The sequence below is a fragment of the Lichenostomus cassidix genome, chromosome 17 (assembly GCF_008360975.1).
Source record: "Lichenostomus cassidix isolate B80296 chromosome 17, HeHo_3.0, whole genome shotgun sequence".
NCBI classification, from domain to species: Eukaryota; Metazoa; Chordata; class Aves; order Passeriformes; family Meliphagidae; genus Lichenostomus; species Lichenostomus cassidix.
The window spans coordinates 682,501-703,628 of NC_139497.1; the positions used below are offsets into that span (position 1 = coordinate 682,501).

At 47.5% G+C, this 21,128-nt stretch overlaps 2 protein-coding genes across 6 annotated transcripts in view; one reads left to right on the top strand and one right to left on the bottom strand.

Annotated features, from left to right (window-relative positions):
* The window catches only part of PBX3 (PBX homeobox 3), a 98,049-nt gene extending 84,865 nt beyond the window's left edge, over window positions 1-13,184 (bottom strand). For 2 of the 4 annotated variants that reach the window (XM_085076658.1, XM_085076656.1), the window contains exons 1-2: window positions 12,061-12,257; window positions 11,166-11,239 (exon numbers count right to left, since the gene is read on the bottom strand). In XM_085076658.1, coding sequence (XP_084932784.1) covers window positions 11,166-11,239; window positions 12,061-12,257 — 271 coding nt within the window. Of the gene's footprint in view, window positions 1-11,165; window positions 11,240-12,060; window positions 12,258-12,980 lie in introns of those variants that run through there. The other 2 variants (XM_085076657.1, XM_085076659.1) reach the window with 2 other exon arrangements.
* A 2,512-nt stretch (window positions 13,185-15,696) lies between these two features.
* Window positions 15,697-21,128, top strand: part of MAPKAP1 (MAPK associated protein 1) — a 78,845-nt gene continuing 73,413 nt past the window's right edge. For both annotated transcript variants that reach the window (XM_085076661.1, XM_085076662.1), the window contains exon 1: window positions 15,697-15,796. The gene's annotated coding sequence lies outside the window, so the exon portion shown is untranslated. The remainder of the gene's footprint in view (window positions 15,797-21,128) is intronic.

The window sequence follows — 21,128 nt, forward strand, 5'->3', positions numbered from 1 at the left end:
ACTTAATTCATTGCCCACAAAATTATGTTCCCCCTTTTCTTAAACAGCATCTGTTTTGTGAAGCCATATTCATAGAAAATCCCCAAATCAACAATTAGGAGCATATGTAAATGTGCGATTACAGTTCTTTTTCTTCCATTGACAAGTTCCCTTTGCCGTGGCGGCGCGGCGCGGGGCGATGCGCTCCCCACGCCGGGCACTGCCCGCCAGCCGCCAGCCCGACGGCGCCCGCGCCGCTATCGGCTCCTGCAGCCGATCACTGGGGGCCACTTTAACAACAAAGAACCTAAAGTCAATTGTTTCTCCAGTGAATGGGCGTCTGTTCTCAGCATATATTTACCCAGGCGTTCAGGGCAGATTTTTACCATTAAATTGGAGGCTGTAGAACATGGTTGTTGTACAAATATTTACATTAGTGCTGACCACAGCCTTATTGCGGCGCTCGGAGAGAACAATATTCCCGGCTCTGTCACCCCGGTTTGGAGGCCCAAGTCTCGCTCTTGGCCGCAAAGCCGGAGCGCCGTTAGCCCTGGCCGCACACAGGAGCAATAAGCTAATTCCATCGGACACGAGCGGACGGTGCATGGCATTTTCATCAGGCCCTACAGTCTTAGGGTGCAAAAACAAACGCCCATTTTTTGTTCCGTGGGAACAGGACGCGGGCTGTGCGGTATTTTGGGTCTCCTTTCAAACAGGCAGTTTGCTCAGCAAACGTTCCCAGCCCATTAAACATGACTAAATTAAGTAAGAACTTGATTCTGGAGCCCCACAAAACACAGCCGTGCGGTTCGGCTCCTATGACATCACCCCGTTACGCAGCGAGATGATGCTGCTTGCGCCTCTCCAAAATATTAGAGATTTAAAAGTTACATAACAATCTCGGTGATTAAACAGCAGCTGTTATGATAATCAGTCAGTAAAAGGAAATGGATTTGTTTAGCATTAACAACTACAATATTATTAGACTCTGGGTATATTGAAAGGAAGAAATATTTCCTTTATTGAACACAAAACACCATAAATTTAGGTAAACCGAAATTAGTTCATGTAATACACTGACATCCAAGAATTTATGTATAAAGAGTCTATCATTTAATTTTCAGACATTCAATTTCTATACTTGGTCACAGTCAAAAGGTCAAGAACCAACAAGTCAATAAGTTCCCAAGCTCCATATCGATATCACGTCACTGCCCTAACAAGTGGAGGGGAAGCAAGAAATAATTCACAAAAAAATCCTCAGCTGCCTTTGGAGGGCAAATCTCCCCAGCACCCCACACCAGTGCTGGGTACCCAGAGAGCCCCATCAGGGCTGAAGCCTCCCCAGCCCTGTGGCACCAGAGCCGGTGGCACTGGTGGCACCTGGCAGGGCTGTGGTGCCGACACCCCAGCACCCATTCTGCTGTCCTCGGGCTTCCTTTCCCCTCTTCACCCAGTGCAACAAAAGAAAGAAATACGAGGTAGAAAAACTGATAGTTCTCACTCTATTTGAATAACAAGTGAAATCCTAAAAATCCCACCACTGCATGTTATTACCAAGTGTATCTCCAGGTTTTATAGTGACAGGACTGTGCTATAATTTCTGAGAAAACCTCAGCATAAAGCTCCATAAACTCAACCACTCCTGTAATGTATCACCTTATCTAGTGCACAATCATTTCCACAACTTTTCATGTTAGTATAATTTGTTCAAAAATGGTAATAAATACATCCTTGAAGTCAAATAAGAATCATTGCACAATCTACTGTAACTTGTTCTTACTAGTGACAGTCAATCACACTACCAGAATCTCACATGAAAGAAAATAAGCAAACATTTGGGTGTTCTGTAATTACAAACCTCACTAAAAGCATGCTTGCTTCTTTAATCAACAAATATATGAAAGTGTGCTTGGCACAGACCTTGGAGTGTGCCACCCTGCCTTGAACAGCTACCGTGCAAGGAGAGCACCGATACCCGGCGATGGGAGCAAACCTTCTCTTTCTATACAGAGCAAACCAACCACCAAGGCAGGAAACCCAAATATCCTTTAAGCAGAGGTCTAACCATGGAGTAAAAAACATTCCTGATTAAAGCCAAGAAAAGAAGAAGTCTAAGAAAAGCTTCATTTCTTCATCTCCAGAAGGTAAGACTCGGCTGCAGCTGAAGTGGAATGAAGTGGATACTGTGAATAGTGCTGATAGTTCACCTCTTTCGTAACAATTTTAATTAGACCCAATACTTGATAAAAATACTCATTTTTAATACACAGCACCAACTCAACACAACCTTCAAAAAAATCAGATGGACAACATTCCCATTTTAATGATAAGAGAACCAAGCTCTTGTATTCACTTCCATGAGCTGCAGAGCTCCAGGTCTGCCCTACCGAGGTCACCACATCCCTCCTCACCCAAGGGGGAGAGAGGCTTCTTCCCCAGTCAACAGCACCACCAGGACTCAAACCAGCAATGCCAGCATTTCCTCTCCAGCATCGTCTTCTCCTGAAACAACACCATCAGGAGTCTACTGGTACTGGGAAAGTTAAGGTCGGCCTCAGAACATTTTCATTACTTAGCTCTTTTGTTCAACAATCTGAAACCCAAAATGAGCAGCTGGAGCCCCGCAATGCTTCCTTTCGCTGCCTGTGAGAACTGCCTTTGCAGTGTCGGGTGATGTTTTGTTCCTTCCAGTATCAAAAAGGTTCACTATGACAACTAAAGTTTTGGATTATAAATTCCTGATGGGATTCTTTGGGCCAAGCTCTGGGGAACTGTGGGCGACCAGGGACATCATGCTTCCCATGAGAAGTGCACTGGGGCCCCTTTGTCGCGGGCGCGCAGGGCGGGCGCCGAGGGCAGCGCGGCAGGCAGGGACCCGCAGTGCACGTGCCACTTGTCCTGCGCTGACGTGAAAACCCCTGTGGCTCCGGGGAAACCGCCGTGGTTTGTGTCTCATGTGGTTCATGTTAAAAATTTCCCAACAGTGATAGACTTCAGCTGCCAGGATCAGGGAGAGCATGTGCATCCAGCATGAACAGCCCCCGCACGCAGCTCTGGGCCATTTTTTTATCCTTTTTCCTTTCTTTTAAATAACTATTGGGGCTCATAACAAGCACTGTCACTCCAGCACTGCTCCCCTGATTGACTTTGCAACAATGATCTGTGGAGGAGATGGGCACTCAAACAGCCAACATTCTGCTGCACTCAGGCAAAGAGGACTAGAGAGGCTTGGGTTGGATTTGCATTGGGTTTATTTTTTGCTAAATTTTTGTTCAATTTCTAGAATTACTTCTTAGATTTTTTTGAAAACAGTGCTGCAAAAAGAAAACTAAAACTGTAGCAAAGCAACTCAGAGGCTGAATGAAAACCACACACACACACACAAAAACTCCAAACCTCAAAAAAGAGAGGAAAATTTTAACTAGATCAGAACATCTCATCTTTGAGCCATCCTGGAGCATCCTGCTCCAGCAGAGGTCTCAGCACAGTGATCTTATGTATCATATATGCTCTAATAAATAGGTTCAATGAGTTGAGTTAAGGGCAGAGTTTAACTATTAACTCCAAATTCCCTCGCTCTTATGGCTGTAAGTCAATCCCTTAATGTTACTTTAACACAATTTCTGACAGTTGAATAAAATCTATGGTCAATATTACAACCCCTTCCTTCCTAAACGAAGGAAAATACATGTGTGATTTGCATCAGAAATGGTGGGAAACGCTGTGGGTGAGTGGGGGTAACAAATGTCCACAGCCCCATTGGCCAGGAATGCGAGCTTTGCCTTCAGCTGGTTGGGTCCTCACAGCAATCCCAAAAAGAACACAACTGGCAAAACCACCTCCACACAGGTACAGCTCTCAGCACAGGAGCCGTGAGCAGGCAGAGTTAGAATACAAAGCTGTAAGATATATCTAAAATAATCCCACAAAAATCAGATGACACAAAGAATTCTAATACTTTCCTTTTGTTAAGATACAGTAACTGAGAATACAATGAAATTCTTCATGTTCAGTATCTCCCATTAGATCAATTAATATTCAGAGAAAGGCTTTAACATGAAGTTTAAATAATCATAGAAGGAGAAAAAGAACCACCAATGTTCTAGAAGCTTCTCTAGACCTTTCAATCAATTTTATTTATATGCAAAACCAAGAGAAACTCAGAAAAAACAAAGCTCCTCCTGATGCTAAAGCTCTCAATTTACTGACAGGCAAATGGCTTCATGCTGCCACTTAATCTCATTTCTTGCATAATGCCCTCTAATTAGCATATCAAAGTGAATTAATACTTCTAGGGCATTAGCAATGGGAAAATCTGCTCCAGGCTTCACAATAGCAGTTAAGCAAGAGCCAAGAAATCCTCAAAAACACCACAAACCACTTTGCATTGCAAAACTGTTCAATTTATTTATCCTCTCTCTCTAAACACTTTTACCGCACACTGTTTTACTACTGTTCACCAAACAAAATGATAATTGCCAAAGTTACCAGCATCTGTAATGCCTGTTTAGAATCCTAATTTAGATTGTGTACTTGAAGCTCTCTAGATGCTTCCATTGACCCCGTCATACACCACAGGACATACTGGAAAACTGTTGTTCTTTTAAAAAATGCTGTCAGGATAATATTATTAAATAACCTTTTCCACTTACAATAAATGATTGAAAATTAAATAATCTATGACAAAGCCACCTACTGGACAATGAGGAATGAGAGATCGGCTTTAAATGTTGATGCATGACTGAAGTATACCAAAAGGGTTTGACCTGTAAACATATGATACAAACCCACCTCCCTTCCAGGTGATGGATTCATATTACATGGGATATTCACTGATTCACATTGTAACAGTCCCTATGACTGTGCAACATGCATTGAACTGATCATTAACAAAAGCACCGAAACACCTACAAGAGCATAAAATTAAAGTAAGTGCATAATGATTTTTACTATATGCTTTTATGGAAAACATGCTATCTTTATCCAATTCCTGACGCAATAAACGTGTGTGAGCTGTTACAATCAGAGATCAGAGCTTTTCTCCTTTAAAAAATGTTTTCAGAATCTACATTCAGTCACAAGTCACTTTGCAAAATATAAATTTTAATTTATAAACAAGGTCTAAAAATCCCTGAAACTTCATCACCTTAGCGCGGCGCATCAGTCTTTAAAAACAGAAAAAGGACATTGCGGGGGACAAAAAACCAAACCCCAAACCCTACTTGCCAACAGCAGTACTCCCACCCTAAGCCCAGGAAGGGCCTGGAGCACCAAGGGAAGGCCAGTAACAAAGAGTAGAGGAAAATGCCGGGGATCAGTGGGGTTTTCTGCATTTCTGCTTGCAACATCAAGGAGAAAAAAAGTATGGGAATAACAGTAAATTATGCTGGATATTTATATGGTACTTTGAGCCTTCCTAAAGAATATGCATTACTGAAACACACACGGTGTTCAAGGACCAGCCTGCATTACCTTTCCCATTTAATTCCCTGTTTCCTCCCCCAGTCCCGGCAGCACGATGGAGGAGCTCTAATGTCCAGCTGAGCTGCACAATTCATCTGTTTGGCTGATGAACTACTCCAACTCTATAAAAGCATGAACTGTAAGAGCTGACAGAAACTTTAATAATTTATATTAAATATTGATGTGAATTATTTACTCCATTCACACTTAAAGCCAGGAATTGCCTACCAGAGAAAAGCAAACGTGACAAAAGGTCAACACGCTGGTGAGAAAAGGCAGGCGGTGTCAGGCATGTGTTATCTGAACCATGCTGATCACCTTGATAAGCGAAGAGCATTAAACATGACTGCTGAGCAAACAAACAAAGCATTCTTCTCGGGGTGTCAATCCCGGCGCTCCGACAGCTCCAGCTAATTCCAGCGCGCCGCCGGACGCGCAACTCCGCTCGGGGCTGCGCTGCCCTGGCTCGCTCGCACATGGATTCACATCCATCCCTGCTGCTCACAAAAATATTCATCCAACCATCATCTGCATCATGTGCGAGGAATTGAAAAACAGCCTAAAATCTGAGGACAGATCCAAACCGGACTGCCGCACGCTCCGCTCCGTAATTATTAATACAGCCTTCATTCGGATTTAAATATTGCGTGGCGTTTGTAACAATTTAGAATGTCTAATTCTGCTTATATTTGTCTACGGTAGACTGAAAATATCATTATATTAATGTTTCACACAAATCAATGTTTAAATTGAAAAAAGACAGCATAATATCCATATCATACAACTTTTCCATTGAAAGCTGCAGGAACAGAGCTTGATAAATGTGTTAAATCCTGGAAAAAAAAAAAAAGACTGTTTTGCATTCCCTACATGCCATGATAATAATTTATCTCTGAATGCAAAAATTCTTTAACTTACAACAAGCATCCTAAAATACACCACATGGTAACTGCTATAATTTGGTATTTTCAGATAAGCAAACACACGTGTCGAATTCAAAAATAAATGGAAGGACATGAAAGACAGAAATAAATAAAATAAAATAAAATAAAATAAAATAAAATAAAATAAAATAAAATAAAATAAAACATCCCTGCTCCTGGTTAAATTAGTATTGACAAGTGGGACCAAATTTATCCTCTACAGAGAAGAAAAAAAAATCTCTGGAACCACTAATCCCAGCACTCAACGTGAAGATGGATATTTAAATGCAGCAAGAAGCACCGGCAATGAGGAGTGCAGTCTCAGCTTCTGTGAGACAAAATACCACGAATTTCTCTAATGCCCATAACCACCAAATCGCCATTTTCTCAACTAGGAAAGTGCCCTGGTAGAGATCCACAGAAGAACTAGGCTGCTAATAATGAATGTGTTAGAAACAGATGACCAAACGATAATCAAGACACTTTATTCAATTTATTTTTTCATGGTAGGACATTTATGAAGAAAAGCAATGTCATTGCCATAAGGACAGTGCAAACGACCAAACGTTCTGCTGCAGGACACCATTTGTAATACATCTGCTGGCAATTAAAAAAAAACATTCAAAAGTACAACGACTGGGTCGGTGACAAACCTTGGTACTGAAACATGAGATGGGAAACAAAAGCTGAACAATTTAAGCTGAGCTGGACACACATAAACACACAGCACCGACTTCTTCAGGTAGTCAGAGAACAACAAAGTATGTATTTAGCAGCTTGAAAACAAACCAGGACCACACATAAATATTTTAAACAGCTAAAGTGAGTAACAGTAACATCACAGCTGATACTTAGAAAATAGCCAACATACACACACACACACACACATATATATATATGCATGCTATCAGTGCCATTTCATTGTTCCATCAGAATTCTCTCATGTTCCTGCACGATTGCCAGGATTGCAGGTTATAGTGTAAGGATTGCAGGTTATAGTGTATTATTGAGAGCTGTTGGCACTAAACAGTAGTTTACAGACACTGAAAAGTTGAAATTTGTGCAGAGCAAGGGCAGAGTGCTGTGAGTGGCTTTTTGCATCCCCACGGCGCTGCCAGGGGTTAACATTTTCCAACTCTGCCAGTGCTGCTCCAAGGAGTCCCCTCACCCCAGGTTACAGCCTCGGCAGCATATTGACAAGGGGCGTTCCTGGCCAGTTGGGCCATGTCATCAATAAGGAGCTTTGCAGCCAGGCAGGGCCCGATGCAGCCCTTTAATCACAGCCATGCAGCGCACGGCTATTTACAGCTGCAGCAATAAAAATATAGGTAGCCTACACAGGAACAGCAAGGAATTAACCCCGTGGTTAACACACATTTTGTCTGATTTTCAGAGGTTTTTTTATTCATTCCTAAAAACAAAAATCTATGCAAGGGGAGAACGTTCTTAATGAACATTTTCATCCTCTCTCTTCAGACATAAAAAATAGTTGCAGCAGCCCGAGCAGCCGAGCAGGCCTTTCGCTTCCCCTGCGGACACCTCCTGCAGTCGAGAAGTTCATTAAGTTTTATGATCTTCCCAAGTCAGTCCTGCTTATAAGCCTCACAAAGGCCACAAATCTGGCAAACCATCATGTATGCCATTAGGCTTTACTAGGAAATGAATGCTATTTAGGGGTGGTGGTGACAGTAAATTCGGGGTTGGTTGGCAGCTATCATTGTTGCTGCTGGACTTAGGGAAATAAATAAATAACTGTGGATGTGTACACAGTTATGGACACGAATTCAGACATTTTTATAAACGTGTGATCTTATCTCTACAAATTACTTTTAAAGACAAAACCCCAAATCACCTAAATCATCTAAAACACAATCCAGGACCTAATAATACATTGTTCTATTGGGAAAAAAATTGCAATTCCCTAAGACATTTTAAGACTACAAGAATTAATATATTTTCGCTTCTTTGCCCATAAGAATAACCAGGGTCCCAGGTAGAGCAACATCCTGAGGGAAGCTTAATAAAATCACCAACCTGAAGGTATTTTAGACAGTAAAAAAGAGCTGTTAAAAAACCCAAAGAATGGTGCAAATCAGTTTTTGATTCCTCCTGGCAGGACATGAGGAAACGGACTGCGACACAGGTATGCAACAGATGTGAGTGTGCACTGCAAAGGCAACTTCACCACTTCCAGTGACACCTCGGAGAACGGGTAAAGCACAACCAAACGGAGTCACCAGGCACTCACTTGCTTATCTTCCTATTTTATTGGAGGGGCTTCGGTAGAACTTTGGTATAATTTTCCTTTGAACTAATTAAAGCCAGAGGTGGCAGTTTCTTTATGAACACCGTGCTACCTTGTGGTTGCCTCTCAGAATACACACAGCTATTAATAGCTGTAAAGCACTTAAATGTATTATGCAGCACTTTTGAAAATGTTAAAATGTTAAAAAAGAAATGTCAGGCTAAATCCAGCAACTCAGTGATTTGCTTTGTACATGGTAAATACCTCACAGGGAGAAAAAATAAAAATCTTCAGCTCCTGACCCTGTGTGAGGCTTTCAGAAAAGAGATGCATCCATTAACCCTTGCCGGGGAGTGACAGAGTGGCTCAATGTAAACTGAGGATTCCTCCTCATGCTCTCTCCTGGCCAGTCTCACAAAGTCCTCGCTGACTGTACTGAAAACTACTAAAATGTAAATAAACACCTAATTCAATATAAAAATTACTCAAATATCGCATGACTTGTCTGAACAGACACAACTGCTAGGCTCCAGCCTCACCTCTCGGAAGAAGACAGTGATAAAGCCATCACGGCAATTCCCACACCCAGGTAAACTTTGGTTCTGATCAGGAAGAATTAAACGCCGGCGCATGACCCCATCAGAGGCAGGTTTAAGCACTCAGACCACAAGACAATGCACAGACCATAGGAGAGAGGGGACACCTCTGCTTTAACTGCATCTCAGACCCTTCCTCGCGCTTCCAGTTTAAAATTGTTTGAGCCGTTCCCTCGGAGAACAGCTTCCAGAAAACATGCTACAATTTATTTTCACATTTTCTTTGCTTTAGCGCACTAACTAAAGCCTGCATAGACATTTTGCCTCAACCGGGAGACCCTGAGTGAAGGTCCCCGTCCAGGAGGAGTTTTTGGTGGAGGTGTGGATCCATCTCCATCAATCACCCGGAGCATCAATCGTGTCCCTGCCGTGCTGCGGGGCTGGCAGGAGCTGCCTTTGGGCAGCCAGACGCCTTCACTCTTTGTTGGTTCTCAGCGACCTCACAAAAGAGAGAGAACTTGAAAACTTGCTCGACTTCTCGCGGCACAAATGCAGGATCCCGACTTATAAATTACCACCGAAACACCCCGAAAGGTTTCAGACCAGAGTCTCTCGTCAGGCTCCCTCTCGCCTGCGAGACGAGACAGCAGCGGCCTCAGCAACAGCCCGTGCCAGTAATCCCGCTGCTGAAAGGACTCGGGTTTTCTTCGCAGCTCACCTCTGACATGTGGCTGACTGTATTGCCTTTCAAAACACTGAGGCTAAGCCCTCTGCAAATAAAGTGACCGAGGGACCTACGCCTGCCTCCTTAATTGAAATGTGCCTCCTGCAAATGCCTGAACACCGAGGGCAGGTTGCTTGCTGGCTCCGGAGCAAGACGGGCAGAGAAGTTTAGGGAAAGGCAGGAAACAAACACAAGCCAAGGAAGGACGGAAAGGGGTTACGAGCCGACCGAGGCGGAACGTAGGTAGGTGGGAAGGGAGGGCAGGAGAGGGATCATTCCCCTTATCCCGGGTAATATAATGCAACATAAAGCAGAATCAATCTTAATATTCACAACACAGTCAATACCCTAGTGCTTAGCTGTCAGCAGGAACTGAAGTGGATCCCCGGTAGCAAAGAAACCCTTGGATGCAAAGCACCATAATTCACAGAGAACCGCTCACTCCAGGCTCCACAGCTCACATTTGCAATGATTTCACGTTGGGTTGTTTTCGTCCAGTTTTATTTTTTCAGTGTGGAATTAAGCAGAACGTTATTGAGTATCACACAGAGCTAAAAAGCCAGGCAATGGCTTTAGCTGCATGTGAATAAATGGCTATTTATTTTTAAATCCAGATTATAATAAACGTTTTTGTTATTATTAAATGTTCTTACTATTGTTTAATGTTATTATTCTCATTAAATATTATTCTCACTGAAAGCCCTTATTCTCATATTACAAAGCAGAATACTTTGCAAATTTTCTTCTTCAAAAAAATTCTATAAATTCAGTGATGTGAAAAAATTGCAAAAAATCTCCTAAAATGTCCCCAAGAAAAGCAGAGTTTATTCCTTTCGCGTTAATGTAGACGAAAAAAAATTTTTGTACTTTTGAGCTGATTTTTGAGAATTTCGGCGTTGAAAAGCCCAGCGCTCGGGAGGCGCCGAGCCGCGCCGGGCACAGAGCGGGTCGGGGAGCGCACGGCGGGCTCGGCAAGGCAACCCGCCCCTCGCACCGCTCCCGGTCCGCTCCCGGGGCTGAACCCGCGGGCACACCGCCCGGCAAGTCTTTCACAGCCCGCCTGACGGTACCGCGGCGGCGCGGGCGCTCCGGGGCCGCGGGGCCGTGCGGGGAAACCCCCGCGCCATTTCCCGGCGCTGCCGCCGCCCCCCGAGCCGCTCGGTGCCCTGCCCGCGGGGCTCCCGGCCCGGCGCGGCCCCCGCCCCGGCAGCACGCCAGGGGCGCCCGGGCCCGGCGCGGCGCGGCGGGAGCGCTAAGATGGCTGCGGCGGCGGCGGCGCGGGCGGCCCGTACCTGTTTTCTCCTTGATCTCGCAGAGGACGCTGAACAGGGCGGGTTTCATCCTGTGGCAGTTCAGGGCGTGTTTCCTGCAAGAGAGCACAGGACAAGCGGTTAGCGGCGGGCTCCAGCAACATGGCGCCTTGCCGAGCCCCGCGCTGGGGCCGCTCGCCCCCCGGCCGGGTCCCGGGGCCGCGGGCAGCAGGGCCGGCCGGAGCCTCCCTCAGCGCGCTGCGCTTTGTGCCGAATTATCTTGGTGCGAACACCGCCCGAACGAGGGGAAAACCACCCCACTTGTCCCAGTCCTGCGATATTAGAACTGATTTATTAAGGAGATGGGGAGGGGGGGAGGTGTACGGAGTTAACATTGTTTTTGTATTTATTGTGATTTAATACAGCCAGGGTTTGGTTTGGGTTTTATTCACACACACACACCCTCTCCTGCAGCAATATCTGGTCAGGCTTATAATTCATCTGCTGCCACTTTGAGACAAGAAAAGAAAGAAAGAGACAAAGTTGTACTTTGAGGGATGGCCGGACAGACAGACGGATGGCCGGCGGCGAAGGCCGGGATCCTCCGGACAGTGTCCAGCGGCAGCGGGCAGGGATCGGCCAGAGCCTCCCGTGCGCCACAGCGATGGCAGAACCATCGCACGCTTCCACATTTATTACATCTATTTTTCTTTTAAGGAAAGAAATCATTACACAGCAACTTGGCTCTGCCTTGGCTGCTAGTTAATTTCTCTTACGGCCCCAAGAAGTTGCTCTTAATTGTGAGACTCCGGGTCTCTGCAGAGGAGCAGGAAGGAGAGAAACAAAAACCACACACACACACCAAAAATAATTTTAAAAAGAATAATAATAATGATAATAATAATAAAAATACAAGGTTTAATTAGACGAAACCAACTTTGCTTGTGCCTCATCCAGGCTTTGGTCAGTGATGGTCATGATCTGATGGAGGATGTCGCCGATGTCCTGCTTCCTGCCGTCGCCGTCAGCCCCTTCGTGTCCGTGGGGAGGCGGCAGGGCCATGCCCCCCTGCACCGAGTGCCCGGCCAGGTTCACGCCGGCCAGAGTCTGCAGCATCCTGGACTGATCGTCCATGGCTCCGGGCCGGGCCGCGCTCCGGGCGGTCACGGCAGCGCCTGCCCCGCTCAGTCCCAGTGCCGCGCTCCTGACCGCGCTCTGCACGCACCACAAAAAAAGGGCAAAAAAGGAAAAAAGCCAAACAAAACAATAACAACAACAACAAAAAAAATAGTATTTGTGTTTTGACCGGATCTCAGCTGTTTATTCCACTCTCTTCTCCTTCCCAGGGCAGTAAATCACTCTCTTCTTTAGTTACAATCTTCTTTCATCATCATCATATTGGTGCCTCGGATAAATGAGCTGAGCAGATTTCTGTGAGGTTTTCCTGGTACAATCTTCCTCCAAAGCTTTTTTTTTTCCTTTTTTATTTTTATTGTTGCTTTTTATGTCTTTCCCCACTTGTCCAAAAATCTTCTTTGCAAAAAGGCAAAATTAAAAAAAAAATTTAAATACAAAATCAAAAAACCTCGCTTTCAAATCCTTCAGAAGTTGGGAGGGTGCAAACAGCAAAAACCACAACAAACCAGCGAACACCCCCACCCCCAAATTGCAACATAAAAAAGCCAAGAAAACACAATCACAGAGGGAAAAAAAAAAATTAATCGCCCTCCCCCCCAAATAACAAACGATCCCAAGTCTGTGCACGGGGGTGAGACAGCAGCAATCAAAAGTTTGAACTTGTGCAAAGAAAAGAGCGGAAATAACGGGGAAAGAACTGTAAAAAAATTAATTACACACTCTCTGCAAAGCAATGTGCAAAAATATCGTCCCGCCGGAATTTATGAGCCCCGCGCCCGGTGCCCGCGCGTGTTTTATGTTGTTTGATGGCCGCTCCGGTGAGGGATTGACAGGCTGCCAACGCCACTCACTCACCGCAGACGTGTCACCCTGTGAAGGAGGCGAGCGGCGCGCGAGAGGGAGCGGAGCGCCGGCCCCGCCCCGCCCGCCGGCCCCGCCCCGCGCCCCGGCCCCGCCCGCCGGCCCCGCCCCGCCCCGGTCTCGGCCCGGCCCGGCCCCGCCCCGCCGGGCTTGTCCCGCCTCCCCGCCCCGCGCGGGGCCCCGCCCGCCCCGGTCCGCGCGCGCGTCCCTCCCGCCGGGCCCAGCGGCGCCCGCGCCCCCGGGGCGGGCAGGAGGCGGTGGCCTCGTGCGGGAGCGACGGGCGCGGCGGCCAATCGCTACCCGCGGGGGCGGGCGCTGGGGGAGGTATTGGCCAATCAGCGCGCTCAGGGAAGCACCGTGCCCGCCTGCCCCCGCTCGGGCCCCGCCCCCTCGTGAGGAACTTGTGATTGGGCCGTTCGAATGTCACGTGAGCGGTGCGGGCGGCCCGGGCTCCGCCCCCGTTGCCGTGGTGACGGCGGGCCGAGGCCGCGCGGGTCCCGGCGGGCTGGGCCTGGCGCTTCCCGGAGCGGCCGCTGCTTGCCCCGGTGCTTGCCCCGCTGCTTGCCCCGGGCCGGGACCTTCGGCCGTGCCATGGAGCCCAGGCGCAGGATGGATGGATGGCCCCGGGCCGGTCTGTCGCGGCCCGTGCCCTGAATCGTGTCCCCGCGGAGAAGCCGTGGGACAGGGCAGGAGCCTTTGGCACAGCCGGCCTGGCTCAGGCCGTGCAGTAGGGGCTAATTTCAAATTATCTTTTTGCAAATCTGCACAGACCCCCCGGAAATGGGAAGAGAAAAAAAGCACAGGCACCAAGGGTAATTACGCCTTCAGTCTCTTAAGAGGTTACCTGTGGATCCTTGCCACCCCTCCAATTGTCCTCATATCGGACACTCCCCCCCTGCACTACAACTCCCTTCAATTCGGATCCATTTGGTTCACACTTTGGGCTGTGTCTAACACAACTGTCACCACAGAGACCTCTCAAGTAAGGGAAACCACCTGTAGGTGCAATGAAGAGTCAGAATGGCAGTTTAAATGATCCTTAATTTGCTGTATGTGCTCTGTCTGTGATGGACAATCTCAGTGGAGTCATGTCCAAACTCAACCCTCATCCTCATCTAACCTTCTTGGCAGTCTGGCTAATGCCTTCAGCTTGGCATGGGTCAAGCAGAGCTCCCAGCTCCTCGCAATCCCAGCTGACATTGCCATCCCCATGCCTTCACCTTGGCCCTGGATGTCATTGTGTGATCTGGAACCCCACGTGTGGCTGGTGGGGATGGAGATGGCTCCTGGTCAACAAATCTGTGGTGTCACTGTCCCCCTTCGCAATTAACAAATTCATTCACATTTCAGTTACTTTACATCTTAATTACTCCACCATTGTCTGGCTTGAGCCAATGAGTTTTCAGGGTTATCCAGTCTGACTAAGAATGCCACTGCAAAGGCATTTTTTTATCGGTATTATTGTGTATATTTCACAGATGCATTTGCATTTGCCCATTCAGGGTGAAGTGTCATGGATGGAATGGGCAGCTCCCCTGGCACCTGACCCTACCAAACAGGACAGTGCTCCCTGACCAGCCCCAGGCTCACCTCACCCTGTGGGGACCTGCTCAACCTCACCACATCAGCGGAAAGCTGCTGTGCTGCTGGGGTGAGATTTTGTGCTGGTTTAGGAGGCTGAGTCCAGTCAGTCAAGAGCTCTAGGCTCTGCTGGCTGCAGCCAGGCATTCCCTGCAATATGCCCTATGCTGGGGCAGCTCCAGCTCCTGTCCTCACTCCCCCACTGCTGCCAGTCACTGCTCCTCACCGGTGGCTGCACTCGAGTGCCCTTGGTGGCACTTGTGCTGTGCTGTTCAGTCCTTCTCAAAGGCAGCTGTTTTTCGATGTGTGCAGCTGCTGAGACTGCCAGGTTAGGCTTCCCTCAAGGATTAACAAGAGGGAATCTCCCTACTTCCATAGGAGATTGTGGAGGCTGCACCAGCAAGTCTGGAAAGGTGACAGGGACACACAGCCAACAGGCCAGGAACAGGCAGCAAGAGGAAAAGGAACCCTGGGAACACCTGGCAACATCTGCACCTCCAGGAGGCCGGAGGTGTGAGGTGTGGACCCCCGAGGGTGTCTGGGGTCTGCTCGCCCAGGCAGCCGCGTGGGGACAGTCCCGGAGCACCTGGGTAACCCACGGGCGCTGCTCACGGCTCTGGGCAGCGCTGATAACCACCGTTCCGGGCAGCAGTGACTGTGTCTAATGCCTATCCCCTTTGTGTTTGTACACCGAGTGCTACCTGGGACATTTGGTTTAAAACTGCCAAATAAATACAAACGTCACAGTGTTTCAAACAAGAAATTGGAAATAAAACTGCTGCAATCCCCATCAGAAAAGCCTCCTGTGTGCTGCCGTGCGGCGCCGGTGAGCGCTGCGCCGCCGCGGGTATCCCCGGTACCAGCCCGGTGCATCAGGGGCTGGATGGCTGTGCCCATTCGAGCCCGTGACTCGCTGCCGTGACCGTGACAGCCTTGGCCAGCCCGAGCCATTCCCCGCTCCCGGTGCCGCCGCCCCGCCCGTTCCGCGCCGTCACTTCCGCGGCCGCGGCGCTTCCGGGTCGCGCGCGGCCCCGCGCCCGTTCCGCCGGACCCGGAAGCGGCTGCGCGGCCCCGGAGCGGCGGCGGCGGCGCCGGTAAGTGCGGGGCGGGGGGGAAGGTCGGGGCTGCGGCCGGGGCTGCCGCGGGCTGCCCGCGCTGTCGGTCCTTCCCGGGACCGCCGGGGACCCCCGCGGGATGCTGTGACCGGTCACCGGGGCTGTCAGCCTGCCCGGGACGCGGCTCGGGTGGACCGAGGCTCCCCCGGCGCGCAGGCGGGGCCGCTCCCGCGGGGTCCGGGCCGCCTGTCCCGGCGCGGGGCAAACGGAGCGGGTTAGGCGAGCGTCCGCCAGCGATGGGTGACGGGGAGCAGGTGAGTGTGGCTGAAGCCGTGGCGCCGGGCACAGCTCCGGCAGGAATCCCCGCGCTGCGCTGGCAGTGTCCGCGCCACTGGCATGCGGAAGGCCCGCAGTGTGCCCAGGGGTCTCTGCCAGTCACCTCACCCAAATCACCCGTCACATGCCGCGCGTCCCTGTCACACGCCCCTTGTCCCTCTCCTGGCTGCTGCTGCCGTCCGCACGGGAGGGGTCTGCCTGCCCAGCTGTTCCCAGGTGGGCGCTTTTGGCATGGTCACACCGACACGCTTTGCTGCATGGGGCTCTCCTTTCTTCACCTGCTTGACGGTGCCATCAGAACTGGGAACACCACAGGAACAGTGGGGGAGTGGAAAAGGTGTCCAGGACACACAGCAATGAGTTGATTTCCGTGCTAGTGGAAGTTTGGTAATTGACTAAACAGAGATGCCAGCTTGGATATCCTGAGTGTTCTACACGATTTTAGGTGTCAGGGGATTATCAGGTAGATGGAAGACTGGGAATTAGACTCTCTCTGTTACTTTTCCAAATTCAGAACAGCTCCATTCACGGACACTTTTTTGGGTTAGATTAAAAATAAATTGAGATCAGCATGTACGTATAGACTTGTACAGAAATAACTGAAGCGGAGAGAACCAATTTAGTACATTTCTGTATCAGTCGTGTTTCAGGCCTTTGTTGTTATACTCTTTCCTCATCTGTTGGCTAAATTTTCACCCAGTTGCAACAAGTAACAAATTTAAAATAACATAACAAATGTTAAAATAGCAAGTAACAGCTACATTCTTGTGCATTTCCTTTGGATCAGTGAAGGCCTCAGCAGATGAAGCAGCCTGGCACAGGGATCTGTGTTACGCATTCCATAGTACGAATTTTCTCAACCAGTCAAAGATGAGAGCATGAAAAGCACACACCTGTATGGAAAGGTCAGGTATGGTGACAAATGGGACAGCAAATGAACAGTATATGGGTCACATCCCCACGTAGGAGCTGCCCATCTCCCATGTGGCAGCTCTTTTTGGAGATCACACAATCACTGAGGTTTGAAAAAACCTCTGAGATCATCGAGTCCAACCTTTGACCCCCCAGCACCTTGTCAACCAGAGCAGAGCACTGAGTGCCACATCTAGTCTTCCCTTGAACACCTCAGGGCTGGTGATTCCACCACCTCCCTGGGCAGCACCTTCCAATGCCTGACAACTCTTTCTGTGAAGAGATTCTTTTGATATCCAAAATTCCTTCTGACGCCGAAGGGAAGATGACACTGGCTGAGAAAATGGGCTAGAGCTCAGGCTCTCTTCATTTCTTCCCTTTGGCTTGCTGGAAGGGGCAGGGTTGAGCAGTGGGGCACAGGGGTGTGGAAGGTGCTGATGGCAGCTGGAAGGCTCTCGCAGGGCTGTTGGTGGCTGTGATGCTGCCCACACTGGGTCCTGCCATGCAGGGAGGTGCTGCCTCAGGTGTTGTAGCAGCAGTTCTCCAGGGCTTTTCTGTTAGTGGCTCTGACACAGACAGCAAGCTGTGTTTTAATACTGTGTGTGTATGTGTGTGTCAGCTGAGGAGCTCCATCCAGCTGTGGTGCTTTGTTGTTCACTGTCTGTCAGCTCAGTTTCTTATCCAAGACAGCACAAGGGCAATCCCCACCTTGTTTCCTTATTGCCTGAGAAGTGTTGTATCTAAATCCATTATTCTGAAAGCAAAACAAAGCTAATTGAATATGTTTTGTGTGCTCTTGAAGGAGACAGACCCAAAATTAAAAGCCGGAGGAATGGGGGATTCATCTTTTACTGAAGAAATGTGAATCTGTCCAGTTCCATTTGACACAGAATCCCAAAGGGAATGAAGGTCTCAGGCATTTTTAAGTAGGTCTGACCATCATGAGTGTTTCTGAAGTTAGAAGCAGCTTGCATGCTGTTATAATACAAAAAATAAGATTATTATCTTATTTTTAATGCAATAAAAGTGTTTTCCTGCACTTAAAAGTAGAATGGCAATGACCTAAAGAAACTTACAAAGGCAAAAGTGTTTGTTTTGACAGGTGCTGCTGTTTAAGGCACAAACCCCTGCAGTGTCAGGCCACCCTTTGTGCTGCTGGTGCAGAGCAGTGCAGAGGCTGTGCTGAGGGGCCCTGGGCTGGCTGGACATACAGGATGTCCCCAGGCTCTTGGGTCCCCAAGGCAACTTTTGAGAGCCTGGGGACCTTTGTGTGTGTAAAACCCAAACAGAGCAGCATCTCCCTCAATAGTAAATGCAAAAAAGTAAAGCGGTGAAGCTTCTGATTTGTTCAGTTTTTTTTTAAGATTGAAGTTTGTATGGGTGCTTATAAAATTTATTAAGTTTTTTAGGCTCTTGAATATCACACTAAAATTGTGAAAATAGGCACTCCAGTCTGATATTCGAGTAGCCCCAGCCTGTGCTTTCATTCTCCTCTCTACAGCTTCACCCTCTCCTGGACAGGGACTGCTGTTCCCCTGGAAAATAGTGTTCAACAGGAATAAAAGTAAAATGAAAGTTGTAATGTGTTATTTACAAGGCACTCTGGTTTGGTTTTTTCGTTTTAAAGCCAGCAGCAATTAAGCATCAAAAATGAACCCAAATACTCAGATATTTTCTGGATAGTAATTCTCCCACACACGTGCTGTGAAATTGGGTCACGGGGGTTCCGGGGTTGTGGGTCACCCCAGTGTGACACTGCAGCTGTGGTGTGTGTCAGGGAATGCCTGCAGACAGCATGAGAAACCAAGCTCAATCAGAGACATTAAAAATTAAGCGAAGTGTTTGCACATATTTAGATGAGGCAAAGCCCAGGCAAGATGCCGTGTCTCCGAGCGGCCTCTATCCCAGCATTCAGCACAATATCTGAATGAAAAATGACAACACTTTGTCATCTGTTCAAATTGATATTGCACTCTCGGCAGTGACAGCTGAAAAGGCCCACAGGTGCCATATAAAGAGGTGACCATGTTGTCATATTTCATTTAGGCATCCCTCTGCAAAGCCATAATTACCTAATTAGGTTGTTAATTAGGAGATTAGCATTTCACTATATTGATAGAATGCTCTTTGCAGGCACAAGTCTAGATACAGATTTGTCTGCCCTAATTTATAATCTCTGCATTTTTATACTTATTTATTTGCTTAAAATCTTGATGCAAGATTTCTCAGGTTAGCAGAGAATCAACTTGTCTGCAATTAAACAAAGATATGACAAGATCAGGAAAGAGAAGAGTGAATACTTCCCGTACATACCCCAATATTTTCTCCTCCTTCTAAAGCTCAGTAATTAAAATATTGGAATTGGTGTCATTTGCATCCTGATTAGTATGACAACAAAAGTATAGCCAAATTCCAAGCAGTTCAGAAATACAGAGCTAATGCCAGATTGATTTACAGGTCTGGAAATGAACAAATAATTTGTTGGAAGTTGTGTGTAATGTAGTGTTTGCTCATCATAACTTCCCAATTCCATTCTCTCTTGTGAGAGAGCCTCTTTATATGACTGTAAATGATTATTTCCTTTTTAATGATAGGACCAGAGTGTGAGCGACAGCTTCTGCAGATAAGTATTCACTCTTAAATGCACTTGAGCTTTTGCTGAAACATAAACTTGAATGTTCATATATTGCAGTTCACTTTCCTTTATCCTGCCTGCCCAGGATCTGTCTGCATTTGAGGGGGTTGATTATTTGTGCTGCTGCAAATGCAGATAACCAGAACCATTTCTTTTGCAATTGCAGACAGAAGTTGACTGGGAAATTATTTCATATAACCTGAATCATAAATTTTGAAGTATGTTCATGCTGTCCTGTTTCTGCTTATATGATGTTGGGGGAAAAATCAATTTTTAATTCTAATCTGCCTATCTTTTTCATTAGTTTTTTAAGATCACTTTAAAGAGCTATAGTCAAGGAGGTTTTTGAATACAGGGACTAGGAAGCCCTTGAGTGATAACATGACCTGCAATGGTATATAATTTTTCCCACTTGCTATGTTTTGTGTTTGTTAGTAATTGTCTTGAATCCAAGTTGTACCTTCCACATGTTGTGTCTTTGGAATATTTTTGTTTACCTTGAATAGGGCTTAAAAAAAAATGGAAAAAGAAAAAGGCTTGCTTCAGCTTTGCAGAACAGGAGGAAGGAATTTTTTTTCCCCCTGCCTCTCGCTTCTTACTTTTGTAATTTAGCAAGAAAGATACATTGCAGGAACTGGCTTCAGAGTTTTGTGGGCAATTTGGAACAGAATATTTTTGGTTGCTTACAGGTCTCTCTGATTTTATTGTTTCTTGTAGCTTATTAAGAGATCTGTGAATTTCAAAGCATGAAAGGCAAAAATATCAACACTTCATGTGAGGAACATATTTCCCGTAGGATGCCATGGAAAGGTGGCACTGGCTTGTCAGTTTAGGGACAGTGTCCTGCAGTTGGAGAGGTGCCGATGGCACGGCAGGACATCTGGTGGAGCTGGAAGGTTGTGACCTGGAGTCTGAACTTACGGGGACAGGTGCAGGTGTGAAAGTGCCTGTTGGCATTGGTGTCACTTTACCAAGCAAAATCCGTAGTTGTGCTGGAAAACGTGTCAGGAGCCTGCTGGAGGGAGCAGGGCTGGGGCAGTGGGTGGCAGTGGGGCTCTGCCCCACTGCTGGCAGGTGTGGAGGTGAGACACAGCTGCCCCAGCTCTCGTGCTTGCTGGTGTGGGGAGTGACAGTGACAAGCCACCCTGCGCTGGGCAGTGACAGTGAGGGGTTTTGTCAAATTCAACTGTGTATATTTAAAAAAACCAGAAAATTCATTCCCGAATAACTGTTTTCCCAGAAGTAAGGAAAGCTGCAGTCAGCATTTTTCATGCTCAAGGTCAAACGTTTCCTCTGCAAACAGCAGTGAGCCCGGGCTGACACATGGTTGCAGTCCCACCAGCCAGTGGGTCCAGCACGGAGCGTGGTTCCAGCTGTGCCTGCTGCCGTTGGATGGATGGGAAGGATGGCAGTCATGAGGTGTGTGTTTAGCTTGTCCTTTCCCCTGATCTCACACTGGCTTCGATATCTCGTTGTCACCTCGTGTAG